Genomic DNA, 23992 nt, shown 5'->3' with positions numbered 1-23992 from the left:
GCTGGGAATTGAACTCAGGAGCTCTGTTCTTAAACCTTTGCACAATCTCTCCAGCCCAACTTTTTTTTTTTTTTTAATGAAAATGGGCCCACCTCAAAGACCGTATCCGTTTCTAAGAACTGGAAGTTGTGCTCAAGGCACATGTACTGCTCATTTCTATGAAATATTAGCCAATAATAAGGGGAGGTCAGCTTCCTTAAGGATGGTCTCGTAATGATCACCAGCATGAATGAACAGGGAAGGCACAGGTCAGGCAAGCTCTCCCAGTCTCAGCTCCACACGTGAATGCTATGTGTATATATATATATATATATATACACACACACATACACGAGGTGGGGCAGCAAAGACTAGAGTCTGATATCCAAACTGGTATTCTCGGGCAAGTAGTTTGACTTGGGGTAGAGGTTGTGTGCTTGCTTTGTTTTTTGTTTGTTTTAGAAAAGGTAGCCCAAGCTGACCTAGAACTTCCTAAGTAGAGCAGGTTGGCCACACATTATAGCAATCTTCTTGTCTCTCTTACCTGGTGGGATTAGAGGCAAGCATCACTAAACCTAACATGTTGCTTGACTTGTAAATCAGTTTTTCCTTTCCTCTTTAAAATTTTATTATGTGTGTGCATGAATGTATGTATCTGTTACATGTGCACACAGAAGCCCACAGAGGTCAGAAGAAGATATGGGTTCTGGGAACTGTACCAGGGCCTCCTGGAAGAGTGGTAGGAGCCCTTAATGGATGAGCCGTCTCATTAGTGCTGATAAGTTAGTTGTCTATAAAATAGAAATATGAGAACCATGAGGGAACTGCCTTTAAGAGTTCCTCCTCCATCTCCTACATCAAAAAGCAAAAGCTATCTTATTACGTAGAGAGCTAGACAATGAAAAGAAATATATAGCAGGTATGCCTATGGGCGCAGAAGTAGACCAAATCCCTCTTCCTGGCAGCAGGCTGACTCTTGCTAGGGGCTGTTTGTGCCATAATCTAAGGGTCATGCTAGTCTAAGAAACACAAAACAGCCCTTTATTACCGATCTGAATTAACCATTGTGCTGGTGTGGACTTGTGGGCTTGGTTATTCCCATCCCCTTCACAATTCCTACTAGTTCAAAAAAAAAAAGAAAATAGTCCTCAAAAATGTAGTCCAGCCTTTATGCTTGTTTTCCTAAGTCATGGGCTCCTGTGTGCTTGTGGAAGCAGCAAAAAAAATTAAAACATTTATCAACAAGTTAGTGAACCTGAAATCTGAGAGCTAGGTCAGTGGGGTAGGGTATAAAGAAGCCTGGAAGGACAGACATCCCAGTAAACCTCATCAACCGGAACCATCAAGCTATGCTAACTTTGGTGTGCTTCCTCCAGCCAGGCTCCACCTCCCGAAGCTCCCAGAACCTCCTAAAACAGCATCCCCAGCTGAAGACCAAGCAGCCTGTTGGGACATTTCATGCTGAAACCTTAATGGAACTGAATGCTGGAGATTACATTGGGGAGGTGCAGAAAGACTCAGGAGTAGGGCCCGCTCAGCAGCGTGGCCTTCAGTGCCATCCCTGGAGAGAAGATACTTCCTCTTCGTGTCCCAGTGACTATGCCAATTGCAGTCCTTTTCCTTTGCTTCCTTCACCCACAGGGGCTGGAGACAGTAAATACTTGCGCTCCCCACCTCTCTTGCAGCTCCCATGGTTACAAGACCCAGATCCAGTTGGAAGATGTGAGCAAGGAGACAGTTGGGGGTCTTATGGGAAAGATTTTAATTTCCTAGGAAGGAAAACTGAAACCCAGTTTTCTCATCATCTCTTTCTGCCTTGAAGCTGGACGGAGTGCAGGAAGCTCTGCATTGACTTTGTGTTTGTGAGGGAAAGACCAAGAATGCTGCCAATATAGCAGCCCAGACAGTGTTGAGCAACTGACACAGAGCTAGCCGCCGCTTATCACTGGGTGGTGCATGCAACAACGACAAAACAGTCAGACTGTATTTTGTTTCACCAGCCCTTGCATGACTTCACTTGGGCGACACTCGAGAGGGAAACCTGCCTGTTCTCTGGGCTTTGGTTGTGGGAGCTTTAATTAATAGGTTCCCAAGACTGAAAGGAATGACGTAATTTCCCAAAAGGTAATTGAAGTTTCTGTTACTGGAAGGGAGGGAACAGAGACCAAGTGACTCTGAGCCAAATCTCCCACTGCAGTAGGTCCCTTCATTACAATGGACAATGCCCAGGCTCTTTTGCTCTCTCCACTGCCTCCCACAGTGCATGCATGGGTTAGTTCCCATCTGCTAACTAACTCTCATCACTAGTAACTGTCTCAGTCAAGTAGTTTTGGTCGCAGCAGATAGAAACTTGGTTAAATAAGTTAAAAACTCAGAACCCTGGAGAAAGGATTAATAAAGGGAAGGCTTGCTGAATCCCGAGGCAGAGCTGCGTAAAGCCCCACAGCCTGACCATGGAAAAAGGCTGCCCTCTGTGATCTGTGATCTGTAAATGCTTGATGGATTCGGGTACATAGGCAATGCTACTCATATTGAAAACAGGAGAATTACATGAGCCACTATATTTATTAGTCGTGCTTACAGTAACGTCTGGCACAAAAGCTCTTGGGTTGTAGCCAGGACTTGTGGCATAGTGTTGCAGGATATGTAATCCCATTGTGAACCCTGAGATTGTGAAGTGTAAAAAACTGTTTCTTGTTTGTCATGGTTCAGCCCTGACACACACCTTTAACCCAAGAACTTTCTGTTTATTGTAAACAGATGTTTGTGGTATGGTTCAACCAGCCCAGGTACACACCTTATATAAGAGCTTTCTGTACACAGGATTTAATAAAGTTAACCCTAGGTCAAGAGGCAGAGCAAGAAACCAGCTGATGGAGATTAAAGAATAGGAAGGATTTGGAGCTGAAGGGTGTTTAAGACAGTGTGGCTAAGAAGGGGCCTTTCAAGCTTTGATCTAGGGAGCCTTTGGCCTTGGGGTGTTTTTTTTTTTTTTTTTTTTTTTTTTTTTTTTGCCTCCTCTTCCTGGGCTGTCAGCCGAGCTAGTGAGCTTTTAGGCTTTTTTCTCTGAGATGTGAGCTGAGTAGGAAGGTCAGCTGGATGCTTTCTCTGCCTCTCTGAGCTAGCAGATTTTCACCCCAGCATCTGGCTCCTGAGTCTTTACTAGTAATAATGAATGACTGGGACTTTTTTTTAAATTTATATGCCAGCAGCATAGGCCTGAAATTAGAGCTTATTCCAGAGGCCAAGGCAGGAAGAACAAAGTTTCAAGACCTGCTTGGGCTATTTGACCAAAAAAAAAAAGCCTATCTCAAAATAAAACGGGCTGGAGTTGTGGCTGACTGTAGAACTCTTGGCAATGCACAAGGCTCTGGGTCCAATCCCTCACACTGTGAGGGCTCGCATGTAGCCATTTGCACTCTCTGCTGAAAGGTCATTGTTTGCCAGGTCTTACTGATTTCATAGTAGCAGAATTTACAAGTTCTAACTCAAGCCTCTGGATCTGGCCCAACATAAGCCGCTGCCATCTACCACACCCACACATAGATTTCCCCACAGCCAGATTAGCTGGGATTTAAGGAGTCAAGAATAGCAAAGCTGGGAACAGTAATGCCCCCCTCCCCCACAGGAAGCCGCTCAGGAGAGTGATTGTCCACTCCTTAGACAAGGAAGCTTCAGCTCCTGCTTCAGCAGGGGCATCCCCTGTAGAGCATAAGCTGTCCTTAACTTTGTTCGGAGGTTCTGGAACCTACACAGGAAGCCTTACATGAGATAAGATTATTCACCAAAGAATTTGATTTCAATTACGTAAGAAACACGAAAGGGACACGTCTGGTCCGGTCCTCTTTGCGTCAGTCACTGGGATAAATATGGTGTGATTTGCTGCAGGCCTGAGGCCTCCAGCCCTGATCTCTGGTATGTTAGGCAGCTTTTGTGGCTGTGATGAAATGCCTGAGAGAAACAACTAAAAAGAACAAAGTTTACCGTGGCTTCCAGCTTGGGAGGCTCCATGGCTAGCTGGCTCCAGTGCTTTTCAATCTGTGACAAGGCAAAGCATCAGAGCACAGATATGTGGTGGAGCAAAGCTGTTTGCCTCACAGTATCCAGGAAGCAGAGAGGAGGGAGGCAAGGAGCCAGCATCCTCTTCAGGGGCACGCCTCTCTGCCAGGTACCACCTCCTAAAGGTTCTACCACTGCCCAATCAACAGCCCCATCAGCAGGAGACTAAAATGTTCGCACCCCAATAATGTAGCTATTATGGGATGCATGCTGCTTATTAGATACTTCACAAATGCTTTCCCTTTCAGGTTCCTTCAAGGTATATGCAGAAAGCCCACATAGGTGGTTTTGGGGTTTTGTTTTTCTTTTAACCAATAAACAGGACTAGTTGATAAGGTTCTTGTCTGCTGTGCATGAAGCTCTTGGTTCCATCTCTAGCACATCATAAGCTGGGTTTGGTGCCACACACTTGTCATCCCAGCACTTGAAGGCAGAAGTAGAGGGGTGGTCACAAGTGGTGGTCTCAAGGATGCACATGGCTCCCAAATACTAAACCTACAAACGTAACTGCTGCTGTATTAAAACACCTGCCATGGGCGTTTAGAAACATCATGTGATGTGATGATGGTGTTTGGAAATGAAGTTTCTAGAAAAGCCTGCTGAGGTCTGTAAAACTCACACTGTTGGGGAGCTGTTTTGTTTTGTTTTGTTTTTCGAGACAGAGTTTCTCTGTGTAGCCTTGGGTGTCCTAGAGTAGCTTTGTAGACCAGGCGATCTGCCTGCCTCTGCCTCCCAAGTGCTGGGATTAAAGGCATGCGCCACCATACCCAGCTATGTTGGGGAGCTTTTGAGGGACAAAACAAGTGCTTACGGTTTTCTTTGTAAAGAAAGACAGGAACTGATTTCTTCAAAGCAAAAAAAGTATCAGGGCTCTATCCCAGGTTTCCTTCCAAAGCTACCCTGTAGTACATCAAAGGCTGTGCACATAAGGAAGGTTGAAGGTGAGTAACCTCAGAGCTCAGTGTATGTCAGTTTACTGCCTTTGGTGACCGTGAGCATCCAACTAACTTCTCCAAATGTAGACCCAACTCATTAGTTATTATTTTATATGTTTGCCCGCAGGTCTATCTGTGTACCACGTGTGTGCCTGGTACCTATGGAGGCAAGGAGAGTACATCTGATCCTCTGGAACTGGAGTTGCAAACAGTTGTGAGCTACCATGCGGGTGGTGGGAATCAAACTTGAGCTCTCTGGAAGAGCATCAAGTGCTCTTAACGACTGAGCCAACCCTTCTCCCCTATAGGTCCAACTCTTAGGCAAGGGGAGATGGAAGTGCTGCTGAAGACAGACTGAAGGCCCGGAGTTCCAAGGCCTGCATCTGCAGCTGCCCTCACCACAGTGTCAGGTGAGTGCCACCTGTAGACAATGGTCTTCCCAGCACAAGCAGCTCTGAGAGAGCCATCTTGCACCAGTTCAGATCTGTTTGCAAGCAACAGAAACCAGGACATGCTAAACGACTTTGAAGACTGATAAAAGACTTACCTTGAGCAAGATAAGTCACCTGGCCCTATGAAGAATGAGGGTGTGTATACACCTAGACATTTGGTTCACTCTTTCACGATGTCTCAAATCCAAAACAGAAAACAGAGCCAGGCAGCCTCTTATTTTGTCAGGACACACACACACCATGTTAAACCAAGGGACTGATTGCCAGGATACAAGAGGCATTTCCCCTACATGCTTAGTACGTCTAAGATTAAGTGGGATTTTGGTCAGCATCCTCCAGGACATATATAAATCCTATTCACAAACCCACAAGGTATACCTTTGAGCCGATGGCTCATCTCCTAAAGATAATCTAGGGGGGTGGTTACTGCCCAGGACTGAGCAGTTTTTGACAGTTTCTATGAAACTGTGGGTCCAGGCACCCGACCCATAAGGACAAATAGGTACTCACTTGCATGACACTGTCGTGAGGGCAGCAGCAGGTTGCAGGCCTTGCCAGCTCTGGGCCTTAAGTCTGTCTTCAGCAGCACTCCCATCTCACCTTGCAGAAAGAAACAGTAGCCCTCCCTCTCCTTATCTAGCAGGACCCAAGTTCTGCTTTCAAAAACTACGTTTTTGGTGCCAGTGAGATGGCTTAGAGGGTAAAGGGTTTGGCTCCAAAGCTCCCAGATCTCCCATGAGAACTGACTTGACCAAATTCTCCTCTGACCCCCCTCCACGTGTGCTGTGCAACACACACATACGTATACACACACATGTACACATACACTGGCAGGGGCTGGAGAGAAACACAATGTAACATTTTCTTTGAGACAGGGTTTCTCTGTATAGCTCTGGCTGTCCTGGAACTCTCTCTGTAGACCAGGCTGAGATTAAAGTACGTGCCACCACACCCAACTTACAAATGTAGCTTTAAAAACAACAACAACCCCCCTCCCCCAAAAAAACCTACCTCCCTCACATCCCCCATGCCCCGCCCACCCACGATGAACTCTTCCCGTTAAATGGAGATCCGTGATACAGGATGCCAGTCAGTGTCATACGGGAATCTGGATCTTGAGATGGATTTCCAAAGCAGCAAAATCCCCAGCTTTTTGGACTCCTGGATGTGTCTTGCCCACAAAATACATAGCCATAAAATTTTAAATTTCATTTTTGTTTAAATGAATTAAAGTCAGTTATTGTTCCTCAGAACTCTTGTGGAATGTGCTATTTGGCTCAACCAGTTGCTGAAGGGGAAAAAATAATCATTTTGAGGAAACAGCCATACCTGACAGTCTGACTTGGCAGAGAGAATGAAATGAAGATGTAAAAACAAACAAACAAACAAACAAACACCCCGCTGAGCTGGTGAAGACACTGAGAACCACGGCAACAGGAAGTGAAGGTGCCCAGCACTGCTTTATTTTTGCTGTTACACTGAGCACACTGTATGAGCTTCATCGCGGTCTTCCATTAGCTGAGATTTTACTTTCCGAAAAGCATCATTATTGCATAGCTGTCTAAATTACATATGATTTGTCTAACAGATTATATAATCAAGAGTTTCTTGCTTAATTTCTTTTAATTTAACATCATTTTAAAAAACCAGTTTTTGAAGTTAATAAATTCCTTCTTGTGCAAAGGTCAGGCTAGGGCACTGAGAACAGCCAAGATCCCAAGATTGGATATGGTTAAGTCTGTGTATCTTGTGAGCTACTCTTCGCTGTGCACAGGGAAACTGCCTTCTCCTTTCTTAGCAAAGAGGCTTTCAAAGCATCATGGGTGTTTCTCACTGTGCTAATAGCCCCAGTGAACATACTGTGTATGAACTGTGCTGAATCACCAGAAAGCCAATGACCTGGATACAGGCAGGATGCAGGCCTGCTGCTGTTCATGAAAACATCTGGACATCTCAAATGGCAGCTCCATAGTCTCGCCCCACTGTTTCATCCTACGTGCATGCACACATGAAGGGTCTTCCTGCTCCATGACGTTTAAAGTAAGCACATTAAAGCCTTCTGTCATATAGCAGAGTGTCTATCAGTTCATTATGTGCAGCACAGACAAGATACTCTGCTTTTCTAAGAAAAAACTAAGAGGGAATAACTTCAATACAACACTATTGTAGGCAGTTGCTTTTTTGTTTGGTTGGTTTTGTTTTTGTTTTTCAAGATAGGGTTTCTCTGTGTAGCCTTGGATGTCCTGGACTCACTTTATAGACCAGGCTGGCCTGTATCTGACAGAGATCTGCCTGCCTCTGCCTCCTGAGTGCTGGGATTACAGGCATGCGCCACCAAGCCCAGCTTTTTTTTTTTTTAAACATTTTTCTAATAAAAGCTAGCAAAGCCCATGCAATATTTAGAGATGTAGAAAACTCAAATTGTAGCTTCTGGTACTTCTATAAAAAGAACAGATGGAATTTTCTTGTGTTTCCTCCTTTCTTTCTTTTCTTTTCTTTTTTTGGTTGTTGTTTTAAATTTTTTTCTTTTTCTTTCTTTCTTTTTTTTTTTTTTTTTCTGGCAAGGTTTTACTAGGTGACTTAGAAATCGCTATGTAGGTCAGGCTGGCCTTGAACTCAGAGCAATCCTCCTGTCCCTGCCTCCTGAGTGCTGCGACACTAAGCTTGCATCATCACACCTGATTCAGAGCTTGTGTTTCAATGCCCTACATGTTCTAGCTGAGAACACAGTCGCTCCACCACTGCTTGAGCTGGGGCGTGGCTTTAGGGTAGGGCCCTTGCCTACATGCTCAAGGACCTGGGTTTCATTACCAGAAATTTTAAAAAAATAACCAAACATCACTGCTCCTGACTGACAGGTCACATGTAGAATATTCACACACCAATTCAGGATCTGTGAAGACTATGAAAGCAGTTTATGAGTGTGACAGGATGATGAAAAGAACCACCCCCCCCGACACCCCCACCTCCCCGGCCCACTCAGTCCTAAAGGCACTGATCTCACTATGCAGCTACATTGCAGGAACTGGAGAGCCATCCGGGAGGGGTGCCAAAAGCCCACTTCAGCTGAAACTGAAAGCCAGTCCTCTCAAGGGCAGAGGAAGATTATACAAACTATTGGTATATCCATGTACTTCACCTTTAAATCTCACATGTGCCTTCCCTGAGTGCAGGGTGGCCTTCCCAGCTGCTTAGATCCCTTCTTTTTAGCCACAGTGTTCAATGTTCAAGTGAACTTTATTCTGTCCTAAAAGGATATAGCTGGAAAATAATAAAGGCTTTAGCGTGCTGCAGCATCAGCAGGAGGAAAAAAAAAAAAAAAAAAAAAAAAAAAAAAGACCGAAAGGAGGCACTCTGGAGCTTAGCGATGACTTACAACCAAAGCTTGCACATGGCCACCAGAACCCAGGTCCCCAGCAACGCCGTCTTCCCGGATAAAGAAGTTGCCTCATCTTTTGGTTTCTCTTTTTCTTCTTCAAGCTTTTTGTTACACATGTCCACCTGGCAACATCTGTATTGTACATTTTCCAGTTCTAATCGGGTCATAATGGACATGGTATTACAATCCGAAAATTTCCAACACTGATGATAGGCTTTCCTTCCTATGGAGAGAGACACCTATGGTAAGAAGCCACCTAATAGTTGAGGGAGAGAGAGATGCTCTTCCCTCCCAGATCCCTCCCCATCTATGGCAGGCAGGTGGAAGAGCTGGCTCAAGGGATCATGAGAGTGGGAGAACTGGCCATGTCCCTCACTAGCTGCAACACTTGGGAGAGTGGACCCTGCACCTCACCTGGGCAGCAGGGTAGAGCTGGAGAGATAAAGATTATGTCATACCTATGAAAGCTAATATCAAGAAAATGGAATAAATGAAAACAATGTATGAAAAAAAAAGTTCAGGGCTGGGTATGGTAGCACACACCTTTAATCCCAGAACTTGGGAGGCAGAGACAGGCGGATCACTGTGAGTTCGAGGTCAGCCTGGTCTACAAACTGAGTCCAGAACAACCAAGGCTACACAGAGAAACCCTGTCTCAAAAAACCAAAAGAAAAAAAAAAGTTCAACAAAAAAGAAAGAAAGAAGAGAAAGAAAAATGGAGTCATCTTAGTACCCAAGGTAAGGGGCTTTACTACATTTCTTACCTTAGCAGTGAATTAACGTGCTCTTCCCCTTCCTGTGGAATCCAACACTTGAACACAAGGCCTAGATTTTCAGCTACACTCTAGGAATTTACATAAAAATTACTCCTGCCTTTAAAACAAGGACTTCTGGTTGGTCCTGACTTAACTGAAAGGTTTCTTTTGTTTGTCTTTGTTTTGTTTTTCCTTTCTGGGAGGAAATACCTTTGAAGACAGTTTTTTATTCTTAGCTCTTAGAAAGGGCTTTATCTCATATGCCAGACCATAATGAAATGGTCATTGCTCCCTACTATGATCAATCAAGAATGTTTATCTGTCTTAGAGCCATAAACCATCAAGAAAAAAGGGCGTGGCTGCTGGCTTCTTCCTTGTCTATCATTTCTCAAGTTCAGCCAACTTGCAAAAGCAGCTGATGCAGACTTGTGTAGACTGCACTCTTTCCCTTGCTCACAGCATCCTGCCCTCTGTGGCCACTGTCCTGGGCACCTGCAGTGGCTTCTCAAATGAATAATTTTCCTTATTAGTCACGTGACATTCAGTATCCTCTGAGTTCATCCCGGGTCCCCTCGGACTCCATATGTATTAGATACATAGAGTCAAACAAAAGTATAAAACAGTCATTTGGCACAGGCAAAAAGGCCACGGTCCAAGTTTTGACAAACACTCTTCATCTTTGCACCCCTAGCCGGGGCCCTAGTACACTGGAAGCCCCCAGAGGTTTGGGAGGTAGGCATACTAGGACTATTCAGAAGCCTGAGTTTTGGAATCAGATGAATTTCCCAATTCAAGTCCTATGTTGGTTACCTGACCTTTGCCTGTTGTGTTATCTGAGCCTCCATTTTCTCACCTGTCACACAGGAAGACTGACCCAGGGTTATGAGAGAAGTGCTACATTTGTGTAAAAAAAAAAAAAAGGATACAGAAAATGTTGGTGTCCAGTACTTTGTGGCCAGCTGGTGGTAATAAATAACAGCCACTACTTGGTGAGTGCAAACTGAGAGGGAGTTAGAGAGGCCCACACTTCCCAGGCTCTTACACCCATGACCACACTTAGACAGGAAAGCCAGAGGCTCTTACCGGACACAGCGATGAGACAGGAGTCCAGGTTAAGTGAACAAGTGGTATTTGCTTTGCATGAAGAAACTGGGTCTATACAGCTGTAGCATCTGAGGCTAACACCTAGAATCAGAAAAAAAAAAGACTGTTGGGTTCTGTTAAGCCAGCAGTGACGTAGGCCCTGGCAGACCTCGCCACCATCAGTGAGCACAGGGTCAAGTCAGCTTTCTTATTTTTATCTTTGAGTTAAAATGGTAACAAGTTCCTACATTTATACAATGTATTGTGAGCACATTCTCCCTTTGCCCTCCCTTACTCCCTGCCCCTTCTGTTGAACCCCTTTTCTCCAAATGGTCCCCTTCCTACTTTCAGGTGTGACTGAGTTTAATTAGGGTTAGGGGAAGGTCAGTTCTTTTCCTACAGGGCTGCCTGAGACTCAGTCACCATTGATTGACACAGGAAGTTCATGACTATTGAGGAAAGGGAACAAGGCAAAAGTAACCCAGCAAGTTTATTTCTTCTTCTTCTTCTTCTTCTTCTTCTTCTTCTTCTTCTTCTTCTCCTCCTCCTCCTCCTCCTCCTCCTTCTTCTTTCCTTCTTCTTCTTTCCTTCTCCTCCCCCTCCTCGTCTTCTTATTCAAATGAGTGTGCAAAAATGGGCTAGCAAACAGCCTCACCAAAATCATCTCTGTCTTCTACTCCAATGTAGGTGGTGACTGTCTTTCATCCCATTGGTGGGAATTCAATTCACAATGTGATGCAATTGGTTAATCCAGCACAAAGGGGAAAGAGGGATGTTCAGGAAATATGGTCCCTTGTCAGCTGTTAGAAAAACAACAACAACAACAACAACAAAGATATTCCTCATAAAAACCAACCAACTACTTCAGAGGAAATGGGGGCTAATGATGCCCTTCATCTTGGAAAGGAAATACCTGTTAGGGTTGAACTAGGGGCTACTCAAACCATGCTTCTATCCAGCCTTATCAGATCTTGTCAGTCCTAGCAGGCACCCCACCCCTGTGATTCTGTGACAGGCACCCCAGCCATGCTCCCCACCCCCAGTCTTCAGGGCAAGAAATATTAAATCCAGGTGGAACAGAATATGCCTTTCTATCTCCAGCAGCCTCGGTTCTCAGTTGAGTTGCTTGTGGAATCCCAGCTGCCCCAAGGAGTGGTAGAGAGCTTGTCTGAGCCTGACACCCTAAGTGTCTGGATTCCAGAAGAATGACAGTTTCCAAGAGCTCAGCCGTCCAAGGGCATATTTCCTGCTCACCTAGCGAATGAACGCGCCTGGGGTGCATTCTTCCATACTTCCCGCTCGCCTTCTAGACTCCCCACTCCATGCCTCACTTCCTTACCCTAATTAAAACAAAGTTCCTTGCTTCTCCAAGCCTTCTGAAGTCTCCCCTTCTCCTTCAGACTCTGCCACACTCTCTGATGTTAAGTAAATCACATTTGAGACCTCTCAATACTGTGAACCAAAGTTCCTAGGGAAAAACTGAAGCTATAAGTGAGCGTGTTTGAAGCCGATGAACCATCAGAGCCTCAAGGACTGTGGTGAGTTTGGAATGTGAAGTCCAGAGCCAAATTCCTTTGAGCTATCTTTAGCCCTCTGAGCCATTTTATGGCTTTCCCCTGAACTTGACCAAATTGGGACATACAGGCTAAACACTGGTTTCTAACCAACCAGAAGGCTACAAACACAGCCAGGCAACATCTGAGAGTGGCCCCTCCCCCACTTCACTTAACCCTACCTACCTAAGTTTTCACCAGTGTATTTCAGTAGTGTCTTGATTTATGACTTTTTTTTTTTTTTTTTTTTTTTTGGTTTTTTGAGACAGGGTTTCTCTGTATAGCCTTGGATGTCCTGGACTTCCTTTGTAGACCAAGCTGGCCTCAAGCTCACAGCAATCCGCCTGCCTCTGCATCCTGAGTGCTCGGGATTAAAGGTGTGCTCCACCACGCCCAGCTTGATTTATGACTTTCTTGGTTCAGTTACTAGAAAAGCTCATCAAATTGCTCTCATGTTGGAACATGGAATTTAGGATAAAATAAATATGTGTTCCTGAGCCATGGTCACTCATATTTGCCTCCAGATACCTAGTATCCTCTCTGAAATGACAGCTCTGTTTTTGCTTTGATAGTACCTAAGATAGAAACTACAAGAAAAGCTAGCTTAAGTGTTCAAAACAACAATGGGCTGTTTTCCTTTGCATTTGGATTGATAATCTATTTTAGTGGTAGGAAGACAACTTACTTTGTTTACCATGATTTATTGAATTCCTTGAATTAGCTGCAGAAAAATGAGCCCAAATGCAGAGCTGTATGACATAACATGTATAGTTTTTTTTTTAATTCCTCATAAAACTGACAAAAGAAATTAGAGACTGAGGAACATCAGAGGACTACAAAGGCTTGTGTTGGCACTTACAAAGAGTGGTTCTGAAGGTTCTTCAATGACTTTACCAGCATATGTGCTTTGTTTTGTTTGTTTGTTTTGGGTTGTTGTTGTTTGTTTGTTTTTTGAGACAGGGTCTTTATACATAGCTCTGGATGTTCTGGAACTCACTCTGTAGACCAGGCTGGGCTTATCCCACAGAGCTCTCTGCCTGCCTCTGCCTCTGGAGTGCTGGGATGAAAAGGTATGTGCCATCATGCCTGGCCAGCAGGTAGGTTTTTAATGAGAGGATAAATTAATGATCTGTAAAACAGTTTTAAGAGCAGGATGGACCCATGTGTAAGTGCAAAGAGAATCCCCATGCTTCCAAATCCATCCAACCTAGCTGGATGCAAGTGTTTGGGAGACAGAGGTTAAGGCCAGCACTTGTCACATACTGATGTCAAGGATTGCCGGAGTACATGATACCCCCTCCAAAAAATTAAACAACAACTCCACATAACTGTGCAATTGGGAAGCTTCCTCCTTACCTTCAACTGGCAGGTGATAATCTGCCATGGAATGACACTGAATGGAAATTACTGAGAGAATGAGCTAACAACCCCATAAAAGCTTTACAAGCAAAACCAGACTCTACTACCTTGTACATTTTTGGGTTGATAGTGCTTATTGGTATGAAAAAAACACTTTCAAGGGTTAAAAAAAAAAAAAAAAAAAAAAAACCTCTTCACCAATTAGTACTTTTAGATAAACATTTACAACTAATTGATTCCATGATGGGGAACATTAATTCTGAAACCATAAGTAAAATGTTATCTTCCTGAAAAATATCATTCCACTCACTAGCAGATAGACATTATACATTGATAGGCAGATATTACGGTGTGGATTTTGCCAATCAAAATCTTGTAGAAATTTGGTTTTTTTTTTGTTGTTGTTGTTGTTGTTATTTATATGGGCTGGCAGAGTGTAGTTGATTTTTTGCCTCCTGCCATGTGAAGCCTAGAGTATTTGCTCTCTGGACCTCTAGAGAAAAAGTTTAATGAGACCGGAATAGAATATTGTCGTTGAACTGCTTCTTGCTAGGACAGAGCCAGCGCCAGAGTACACACAGACAACACAAGACAGCAGGTGGACCCTACACTCTTGTGGATTGGGCAACCCAGTCATACCAGAAACATTAAGGTCTAGATCCCTATAAAACAGAAAAACAAAGCTGGGCATGGTGGTGCACACTTATAATCCCAGTACTCGGGAGGGAGAGGCAGGCAGATTGATGTGAGTTCGAGGCCAGCCTGGTCTACAAAGCAAGTCCAGGACAGCCAAGGCTACACAGAGAGACCCTGTCTCGAAAAACAAAACAAAACAAAAAACCAGAAAAACAGCTAGTTACGATTCACTGTAGAACACTAAGAGTCAGGTTTTTACTGACATTGTTTTCTTCTTCCTTTTTATAACACAAGGCAAATATGAATTATAGTCAGTCTATGTATCGAGAAGCCAAGGCTAGAGTCAGAAAAGAATCTTCACAATTTATGTGAGTATGGAGATATACCCCCACGCCAGAGATAATGAGTGAGTGGCCTTCCTGTCACAGGGCTTCTACCATGACAGCAGTATTTGGCAGCATTCACCTACAGAAAGATGTTCCCAAAAATAAAATATGTACAGTCTCATAGAAGGAAGCCCTGCCTAGGTCATGACTAAACCCAAGCGATGACCTTTAGTTCTGAGAGTGATGCCTCTGTTTATCCAGGAGGGAAGGAAATGCTTCTAGGAGTGGAGAGGTCACTTCTGAGGACGGAACAAGTGCTCCAGCAAATCTTAACACCTAAGCCTTTACAGAGGTGGCATCTCATGCAGTGGCCATTTTGATTTGTAAAGCTTCCAACTCAGTCCCCTGAAACACCAGTAACAACAAAACAAAACTTGTCCTCTCTCTGCTTTGTCTCCAGATGACAAGACCAGTGCTTGAGAGGTGGAGTGAACTCTGAAGGACACCCAACTGGAAAGGGGCAGAGTCAAAGTGGGGCTCTAAGCCTGAAGGCGGCTCTCCCCCTAGACATTTCTGCTTGATCTCCCCCAGAATCAGCATGAAAACCCCAAGGATGCCGTGTCTCTACAGTCCCTTCCTTCTGCTAGTTATAGATACATACATATGAGAAGCAAAGAGTAGGGGGAGGAAAGGTGTTGCATTAGCTGTTTTTATTTATTTATTAAATTTTTATTGACTTTAATCCTGGTCATAACACCCTCCCTCCTCTCCTCCCAGCCGCACTCTCTCTCCCTTCCCTCCTCCCCTATTTCACAGAAAAGGGGAGCCCCCACCCACTCACCCACCCAAGCTCATCAAGTCACATCAGGACTGAGCACATCCTCTTCCCTGTGACCTGGCAAGGCAGCCTCGCCAGGGAAAAGTGATCAAAAGACAGGCCACAGAGTCCATGTCAGAGACAACCTCTGTTCTCCTTACTAATGGGCCCACAGCCTGAGCTGCCCATTCTCTTTACGCAGAGGACCTATGTCCAGCTCATGCATGGTCTTTGGTTGGTGTTTCAGACTCCACAGGGCCCTCTGGGCCCAGGTTAGTAGGCTCTGTTGGTCCTCTTGTTCCTGTCACCACCAGGTCCTTTTATCCTTCCCCCCACTTTTCCACTAGAATCCCTAGGCTTTGCCCAGTGTTTGGCTGTGAGTCTCAGCATCTGTTTCCAACCACTGCTGGGTACAACCTCTCAAAGACGGCTCTGCTAGGCTCCTGTCTGTAAGCACAGCAGAGTACTGTTAATAGTGTCAGGAGTTGGCTCTCTTCCATGGGGTAGGTCTTGGTGGTACACAGTGGTAGGATTAGCCTGGTTATTTGAGGGCCAGCTTATAAGATAGCCCACAGAAGTGACTTCTGTACTAGCTACAGCCAAAGTTCATGTGGTTCAGACTTTAGATGGAAAGGTCAAGGCCAATGTCAACTTTGGGAACTTCTGTAGGGCAGACACAGCCCTCGCTAGCACATCAATCAGCATTCCAAAGTCTGTGTACCTATATGCTAGGCCCTTCATTGAATTGTCATGAGTAGCAGCCTCAAGTAGTGTCATCCCCATTTAGGAGGGAAAATCAAGGCTAAGACATTAACAAATATGACAAATGTTACATGATAAATGTCTCAGTGACACAGCTGAGACTCATAGTCAAGCCATTAGTTCTAAAACTCAAGACTGGTTTAGCCAAGATATTTTCTAAGTTCATTGGGTTGGGAAAAGTAAACAATGTAAATTTTAAGAGAAGACAGCACTTGGGAGGCAGAGACAGGGACAGGCAGATCTCTGAGTTCGAGACTAGCCTGGTCTACAAAGCAAGTGCCAGGACAACCAGAGGTGTGACATGGAAAAACCCTGTCTCAAAAAAACCAAAGAGAGAGGCGGGGTGGTGGTTGGGGACAGGTCAGGTCATAAGTCAATATGGTTGCTGCTGAGCCAGGATGGAGGGGAGGGGCTTGACTCTCTAGACCACTCCTTGCCCTAGTTCCTGGAGATGTTTATCCTACCCGAACTGCTGTAACAACTGAAAAACCTGTACTGCTTGATTTTCTTTGTTACAAAGGATCAAATGTGATTTCTTGCCTTTGACACACTGGCTTGTGATCAGGAAAAATCTCCCGAAGGCTTCCTAGGGTCTTAGAGAAAAGCAATAAAACAACAAACAACAAAAAGCTTTAGTTCCTTCTTTCTTTCCTCTCTACCTTTCGCTTCACACCCAGGTTCTCTGAGGAAGGGGACTGAGTATATCCCAACCTTGTCACAGGGCCGCTGGTGATCTCAAACTGAAGGTTGCTCCCCAGACAGTGGCAGATGGTTGTGATGGGCTACGACAATGACAGGAAATGCCACAAGAAGAAGAATTAAGAACGAAATGTGATCTGACAGAGGTGGACCCCCCTTCCAGCCCACTACAACTAGGGTTTACCAAAAGCAGACAAGAGGCAAGCAGGGAAGTCAGGAGACGGAGCGTGGATGCCCCCTTTGGGCAGTGACTTTGTTTCCATTCTCTCACTGTGCAGTGGACACAGTCTCACTGATCTCTTACAGAATGTCTGGGTAGGAACAGAGGAGATGGCCTGGCACAGTCCCTGACATATAAGCAGTCAGGGTATATCAGCTACTGACACCCCAATACTGCAGGAACTTTCCACTTTCGTCTGCTCATTGTGTTGTTGTTTGTTTCCATGCCAACCCCTCCCTACCCCGCCTCCAAAAGCCAGTAATGGCTAGGATGTTGTAAGCCTATGACACTTGGCAGAAAAACTAACACTTGATCTTGATAATAACACAAGGTGGGTATTCCCATGGTTACAGAAGAGCGAGAATAGCTTTCTTCAGAAGTCAGAGGAAGGGAGGGTTTCCCAGTAGCCTGGGCGTGGCCTACAGAGGGTGAAAATGAGAGGAACTCAAGCAGCTGGCTGAGGTCACATTTTGACATGCTACTTCTGGGTATTGTTGCATGCATTCAAAGTTGCTTGCATTATTTCATAAGTTCATAATCCCTTTGGGCTTCGGTTTTGTCATTTGTAAAAAGGACATAGGTACACAATCTGCTACGTGTGCATGAGGGCTAGATAAGTGAATGCGTGTAAAATGCTTAGACTAAAGATAGCCTCGCATGTCTGTAAGCTTTAGTCTATGTGACTGTCCTTTATCTTGGTGGCACAGGAAAGAGGTGGGGTGGGAGAGCAGAGTTCAGAGGGCTGACCTCATAGAGGGCCCAAAGGTGTTAGAATTTTAGACTGCTGATGCTAATTTCTTCTGGAAAGGAAGTAACCACGGTCCTCACTGACAGCCTGCATGTGAATGCCTAACCCCAGAAGCCACAGTTCCAATAGGATGGCAGGCTCCATCTTCACCTCCCCAAGGAAGCTGAGAGCTCTCAGGTTGCCAGACTCTGAAGTGACAAAAGTGATATCCTCCTTATCAGAGACAGCTTGGCTGCAGTGAAACCTTCCCTCTTTGAGATCTGTAAGAAGGTACCTCCACTTTACCGACCTCATCATAGTCCCTCCTATGTGCTGTCTGCCTGTGTATCCATGGCATTAATAACTCTAACAAACTCTTACCCCAAAAATACAATCCACCCAGTGCCTCCATTATATCCCACACCTCAGATCTTTCAAAATGGACTTGTTTGTGTTCTAAGAATGACCTCTGCTGGAATCCCAAAGTGGTATGTGATGGAGCAAGAGAAAAACTTGACCTCCACCACTGTTCAAACAACAGTTTTGTAAACCAGGATGGGCTTTAGTTTAGGCAGGCACCGCATGGAAGACAAAGCACCAGAAATGTTGCCCAAGCAGGAGATGGAACACTCAAAGCCAGGCCCTGATGGCACAATAGAGGCCAGTGGCACCACCTCAGATTCCCAGAGGTCTGAGAGAAAGTAGCCTCGTGACCAAAGGTAGTCTAGAAGGTGCGGGTGACTCACCTGTGGAACAGAGGGCAGCCAGAAGGAGCAGGAGGGAGATGAGTTGCCTCTGAGCTCTCATTGTGCCTATCCGCCACATCTGGAATGAACAAGAGATGTCACTGACTGATGACACCTTCCAGTCATTTGCAAAACTGTGAGCTAGAATCCAAGAAGGTCTTGGGAAATGCACAGAAGGCTAACAGAACAGGCAAGAAACTTCCACTGGGGGGTAGGGCACCTAAACTAAGGGCAGTTCTTAGTAGGGCTGTCATGGTCTTCTCTTGTTTCAAGACCTCAGCCAGTAGGAAATGTTTATCTTGGGGAGAAGAGCAGCTATACAGGAGTCCATGGCTCAGGCAGGAACTCCACCCGACCCACCTCTAACCCTTAATAGCCACATACCCCATAAGAAACTTAGTTCAAGCCAGGCACAGTTGGTGCACACCTGTAATCCCAGCTATACAGGAGTCCATGGCTCAGGCAGGAATTCCACCCGACCCACCTCTAACCCTTAATAGCCACATACCCCATAAGAAACTTAGTTCAAGCCAGGCACAGTTGGTGCACACCTGTAATCCCAGCACTCTGGGAGTCAGATGCAGGCAGATCTCTGTGAGTTGGAGGCCAGCCTCATCTACAAAGTGAGTCCAGGACAGCCAAGGCTACACAGAGAAACCCTATTTCTAAAAAAAAAAAAAAAAACCAAAATAGCCCATACAAGGCAGTGGTCATGGCCACACAGGCATTAAACCTATTTTCCCCTGGGCAGAGGTGCTCATCCAGCATGCATAAGGCCCTGGCTTTAGTACTGAAAAAATTATTATCATCCCCATGAGAGTTGTTTAGTCCAATGAAAATGTGAGACAATTGATTCACATGGTAATTAGTCCTCAGTACATAAGTGAAAAGTGGCCAGCCACAAGCAATAGGTGAGAAGGCAAGTGTGGAAATGCCTGGAACTTTCCTTTCACTCAATAAACAAACAAACCAACCCAAGCCATAGAAGCTTTCAAACTTTCCTACATGCCAACTTTCAGGAGTACATTTTTAAAGTCCCAACCCTACTGTACACCTTGGGACCCATCCTGAAACAGGGAAGTGACAAGTCACTTAAACCACAGGCTCTACATGGTTTTCTGAGACCACAGACCAAGGCTCAGGCCTGGCAGACAAAGGGAGTTTGTGATGGGGAAAGCTACCTATGTCGTCAGTGTTGAAATGCGGGTGTGTACCATCAGTCTCAGGTCTTTGAAGGACATCTGCTGACCAAGGTCAGGGAAAGAGTGAGAAAGGGAAAAAAAAAGCAAAGTCTACATGGTTCTTTGAGTCCTGCTGAGTCACCATGAGGTGTGTGTATTTCAAGGACAAATTGAGCCTGGCACTCTCCTTACAAGTGGGGTACCATCTAGTCACTCAGTGTGCTAGTGTGCTGCCAGCTTCCCACTTGGTACTCAAGCTAGGATTCTGAGAACAAAGGATGATTTATAGACTCAAGTCAGGCAGAACTAGGAGTCCAGAAAACTACTGCAAGGGAGCAAAGGGAAGAAGAGTGTTAGCCAGAAGTCCTCAAATAGACAGGAGGACCTCGGATGCCTTCTGAAAATGAGGACCAGCTGTGTCGAGCATTGGTCTTAGGGAATATGCTCCTGCACCCTAAAAGACACTGGGGAGTATCAGGTCAGCAGGAGCTTCCAGCACCAGAGACCTTCCCTTGGAAAGGTACCCAACATAAATAACACCGTGGGAACATACATAATACCTTCCCCACATCTGTTCTGTGATGAGGAGGTGAGAAGGTATAGTGGAAAGAACCAGAAGGAATGAAACAGATCTGGTAAGGGGCGGGGCTTCTGAGTCTAGGGTAGAGTTCCCCAAAGTCTTGACTAGTTCTCGTGCTGTCCTGGATACTTATTTGTCGTGTGCTACCTCTGACCTCCACTACTTAGTAAATGTGGGGCCTCTTACAATGTACTGCAAGGGACACTCTGTAGCCAAAGAAAACACCCTAAAGAAAAAAAAAAGAAGAGGGGGAGGAGTTGCCGCTACCACGGAGGCAAAGAAATCACACAGTCCCCAAGAGTAAGAAACCAGGCAGAGAGGGGCTTCAGTGGGAAGAGTGAGGTTAGCCACCCTTAACATTAGGGACTGGATGAACAGAAGAGATCTCGGCCCCTAGCCTAAAGTAGTCCCCAGGCTTCCTAAGCCTGCCTGTTGCTACCAGTGGTTTCTTTGAATAACAACAACAGTAGTTAAGATATATTTAGAAAAGGGAGTCTCTGAGCCTCTGGACAGGTCTTGGAAATGGTGCTTGGTTTAGATGGATTGGCAGTACTTCCCTGATCTTTTCTACAGTTTAACTGTATAAAGTTTTTTAATTGGGTTTTTTTTTTTTTTTAATTCTGAAACAGAGTTACTAAAATATGAATGATGACTATTAAAAAGGAAATGTATAATGTGAAATTTTTCCTCTGGTTTCTGATTATTAAAACAATATTTGGTTCATTCTAGAATGCACTTGGGGGGATGGCAAAAAGTAGAGGATCAGGAAGAATAAAGGATTTATAGCTTGCTTAACTGTTAATGTCTAGCTTTTAAGGCATTTACAAGGCCCCTCCAAGCCAATGGCTATTCTGACTTACCACTCTTAGACATTTAGTTAGTACTGGCCTTTTCTACCCAAGGCATGCCCTTCCCCTACAGCCTGCTCTCCTGCAGCCTTGTAGCAGTAGCAGGTTTGTTCCTATGAACAATTCCCTATGGTCCAAGAAACATTTAGTTCTTCCAAAGCACACACTAATCTTCAAAGACAGTAATCAAGGCAAGGCTTTCTCCTCTGTGCACAGACTTAACCATCAGGAACAGCTCTTGGCAGGCGTGGTGGCACACACTTTTAGTCCCAGTGCTTGGGAGGCAGAGGCAGGTGGATCTCTGAGTTTGAAGTCAGCCTGGTCCAAAGAGTGAGTTCTATGCAAAGAGTGAGTTCTATGCCAGCAAGGGCTCTCACATAGTGAGACCCTGTAAAAAAAAAAAAAAAAAAAAAAAAAAAAAAAAAAAAAAGACAGAAGCAGCCCAAAGTCATTCTAAATAAAATCCCCAGAATAAGGATGGAAAGTGTGTTGGGAAACAGTGTTTGAGGTTGTAGAAAGCACACTTGAAGTCAGCCTCAGGCAGTAGGAACATATTTTCCTGAGAAGCTCATTAGCTTGGTTCCAAAATGATGTATTTAATGGTGTTTCAGTTTTATTTTGTTATCATAAGCTTAAAGAAAAAGTCGTATATATAAATAGATGTGGTGTGTGTGTGTGTGTGTGTGTGTGTGTGTGTGTGTGTGTGTGTGTGTTTCATGCTTACGTATGTGTCTGTGTGATGTATGTGTAGGCTCCTGTGTCTGGTCTGAACACAGTTTTTTAATCATTCTCCTATATTTGCGAAAGATGAGGACTGATGTTCTACTAACCCTAAAAAGTGACACTGCATTTTAATACTAATTTGTCTCCAATTTATATAACCTGAAAACAGCCAAATCCTTTATTTCAGTTCTTAATTTGTAAAATGGCTAATAATCATTTTCTATGAGAATAAGACATAAAAACAAGACTTCAGCAAGGCCTGCTACCATAGGCCTGTGATCTCAGCTGTTTGGGAGGTTCAGACAGGAAGGTCACAAGTTCAAAGCCTTCCTGGACTAGAGTGAGTTCAAAGACAATATGAGACCTTAGCAAGACCTTAGTTCAAAATATTAAACCACTACTATCACCAAAAAACATAAAACAAATAAAAACTTTCTTTTTAAAGGCTAAGGATATGCTTGCCTGGCATTTCATACATGAAACTGGAGACAGGAGGCCCTGGGTTCAATCCAATAAATACACACACACACACACACACACACACACACACACACACACACACACTATACACAGGGGCAGTGGGGATGGGGGGGATTTAAAAATTCAGCACAGACTAGAGTGTCATGTGGCACTTCAAGAGACAAACACGTAGATTAATACACAGTTCTGCAATTTACCCTGCCCTGGGCTCATACCTGTCTGACCCTGAGTCATGGCACTTCATCTCTGCATTTCTTCCAATAATAGCTTCTAGAGCCAGGGGAAATGCCAGAGGAACCAGGGATGTTCTATAGACAGTTTTCAAATAGAGGAAGGGGGTGCAGAGAAAAAGAGAGGAAGTTGTTCTCCATCTTTCCTAAGACAGGATCCTAGGAGCACTTTGGATCCTCCAGGTGAGCACTTTACCAACTGAGTTATATCCGTAGTCTTCATCCAGAACTTTCCAGACACAATCCCTTAGCCGCCCTGCCACATGCAGGGATGCTGCTGATTGAGCACATCAGAAAGCAATTCCTTATTATTCTCTACGACAGTGAAAGTCATACAGACAGAGATGCCACAAGATTCCTTTACAAGACAGTAGACAGAGGTTAAAAGCAAAACAAACCACAGGTTAAAGGTGCTTGCTGCCAAGCCTCAAGATCTGAGTTCAATGCCCAGGGTCCACATGGTTGAAAAGAAGATCCGGCTTCCGTAAACTGTCTTCTAATCTCCACAAAGGTGCTACGGTACATCAATACCAACAAATAAAGAAATATATGTAACTTTAAAACTTTTAAAGAGACAAAGTCAAAAGATTGCTGTAGTTTTTTTAAAAAAAAAAAAAAAAAAAAAAAAAAAGGCATTCTATGATAAATCCAACCTGACAATTACTTATTCATTGCCACCCAAGAGAAACTTAAAAGGGACAACAAGCCTGACTGACTAAGTTGCTGGATGTTTTGGGTAGCAAATATTTTCGCTATATTGGTAGATAGAAAATGGTGTGTGTGTGTGTGTGTGTGTGTGTGTGTGTGTGTGTGTGTGTGTGTGTGTTGGGGGTGGGTGGGCGGCTAGAGAGATAGCTCAGAGGTTAAGAGTACTGGCTGCTCTTCCAGAGGTCCTGAGTTCAATTCCCAGCAACCACATGGTGGCTCATAACCATTTCTAATGAGGTCTGGTGCCCTCTTCTGGTGTGCAGACATACATGCAGGCAGAACACTATATATGTAATTTTTTAAAAAAGAAAAAAAAATGCAGTGTGACTATAATATGGTAATCCATTAAAAAAAGAAAAAGAAGAAGGAAGGAAATAAGGGAAAGAAAAATCCAGCATTCCAAATACAAGTTTAAAATAATACATTTACTTAGAAGGACATGTAAAACTAAATCCAAAGAATCAGGCAGAAAGTACTTGTCACAGTCCGTAATGCTTTCCGATGGAGTGCTTAGGGAATTTCCTGAGGCTGTACTTGCTATTGGGAAGTAGATCTGGTGTCAGACACTACCCCTTCCCAGCCATCCCTAAGGCAGGACCTTAGGAGCCCACAATGAGCAGATGCGCGGTGTACTGGGCTACATAAAAGAGGGCTTGAACACTGGTTCGTCGTTTCTTTGACCCCATAGATCATGTGGAGGATTTATGCGCAGAATCACTGGACTCCACCTTAGGTCTGGGTAGGCCTAGTCCATA

At 44.5% G+C, this 23992-nt stretch overlaps 1 protein-coding gene across 1 annotated transcript; it reads right to left on the bottom strand.

Annotated features, from left to right (window-relative positions):
- Window positions 1–8796: 8796 nt before the first annotated feature.
- Window positions 8797–18607, bottom strand: Cd59 (CD59 molecule (CD59 blood group)). Its single transcript, XM_051144263.1, has 3 exons — window positions 18488–18607; window positions 10643–10744; window positions 8797–9027 (listed from the first exon to the last, which is right to left on the bottom strand). The coding sequence occupies exons 1-3, from the start codon at window positions 18564–18566 to the stop codon at window positions 8798–8800; spliced, it is 411 nt and encodes a 136-aa protein (XP_051000220.1). The 5' UTR covers window positions 18567–18607; the 3' UTR covers window position 8797.
- Between the last annotated feature and the right edge of the window lie 5385 nt (window positions 18608–23992).

Source organism: Acomys russatus, chromosome 4, assembly GCF_903995435.1.
Source record: "Acomys russatus chromosome 4, mAcoRus1.1, whole genome shotgun sequence".
Lineage (NCBI taxonomy): Eukaryota > Metazoa > Chordata > Mammalia > Rodentia > Muridae > Acomys > Acomys russatus.
The sequence above is the reverse complement of the archived record's forward strand: the minus strand, read 5'-3'. Positions and strand labels throughout refer to the sequence as shown.